Below are 1077 nucleotides of genomic sequence, written 5' to 3' on the forward strand. Positions count from 1 at the left end.
AACAAGCCAATTTTTAAAACCAGTGCAATCTTTCCTTAGATGACCAACTTCTTTGCAGAAATAACAAGGCTTTGGTTCTTCAGAATTAGCTTTAAACTTTTGAGATCGTTTAAGGGGGTTAGCATTTTTAAAAGAAGAAAAATGTAACATTTTCTTCTGCTTACCAGCAGCCACAGATAATTGATCAACTGCAACACGTTTGCCCTTTGCAGTAGTGTGAACAAGGTTCACAGTCTCCACCTTATCAGTTGATAATCTCAATTCCTCTTGAGCACACATGGAAATCAAGTCATCAATGTCCCATGTTGCTTTCTGAGTGTTGTATGACACTTTCAGCTGGCCATACTACGCAGGTAATGAATTCAACGCCATATGCACTAGAAACTGATCTGTGATTGGATGCTCCAGTTCCTTCAGCTTTTGTGCAATGTCTGACATCTTCAGTATGTGTTCTCTCACGTTACCAACACCATCAAACTTCATGGATGTCAGTTTTGTGAGAAAATTCCCCGTTTTAGCTTTCTCGGACTCCTTAAATTTGTTTCCCACTGCATCAAAAAATTGTTTTGCACTATCACTCTTTGGTATGCCACCTTTCACACTGCTTGTCATGGCCCTCCTCATAGTCATAAGAGCCATTCTGTTTGCCTTCTCCCATTGAGCAAACTTTAGTATTTCATCTGCTGTACTTGTAGTTGTTATTGCTGCAGGTTTATCCTCCCTTAAGGCCAAATCGAAGTCCATCATACCAAGAGCTATCTCCAGGTCATCCTTCCACCTTTTGTAGTTGGATCCAGTTAGTGTTTTGATATTGGAGAAATTAAGAGAAGTCATAGCTATATCAACAACATACGCTTCAGTATTTGTGCTCATAAGTTCTTCATTAAGGGTTCACGATATGAACAATTAATGGCATCAAAACATATAATACTAGTCACATCTTTAGATCGAAAACTGATTATATTAGGTTTTGCACAAACAAAATACAAAATTCCCATTAGCAACACAATTTTAATACTTTTGAGCAGATAAAATTGCATTTATACTAATTTTGTATCTCACTTAAACACCAATTAA

The 1077-nt window shown here is 37.2% G+C and overlaps 1 protein-coding gene across 1 annotated transcript; it reads right to left on the minus strand.

Annotated features, from left to right (window-relative positions):
- Nucleotides 1-345: 345 nt before the first annotated feature.
- Nucleotides 346-834, minus strand: LOC125472773. The gene has a single exon (XM_048574597.1). It carries the CDS (start codon nucleotides 832-834, stop codon nucleotides 346-348), a length of 489 nt encoding a protein of 162 aa, XP_048430554.1.
- Nucleotides 835-1077: the final 243 nt, after the last annotated feature.

The sequence above is a fragment of a genome, unplaced genomic scaffold (genome assembly GCF_019419815.1).
Source record: "Pyrus x bretschneideri cultivar Hongxiangsu unplaced genomic scaffold, Pyrus_bretschneideri_v1 Contig73, whole genome shotgun sequence".
Lineage (NCBI taxonomy): Eukaryota > Viridiplantae > Streptophyta > Magnoliopsida > Rosales > Rosaceae > Pyrus > Pyrus x bretschneideri.

Coding starts and splice junctions, on each gene's coding strand:
- LOC125472773 (XM_048574597.1), bottom strand. CDS start 834: ATGACTTCTCTTAATTTCTCCAATATCAAAACACTAACTGGATCCAAC.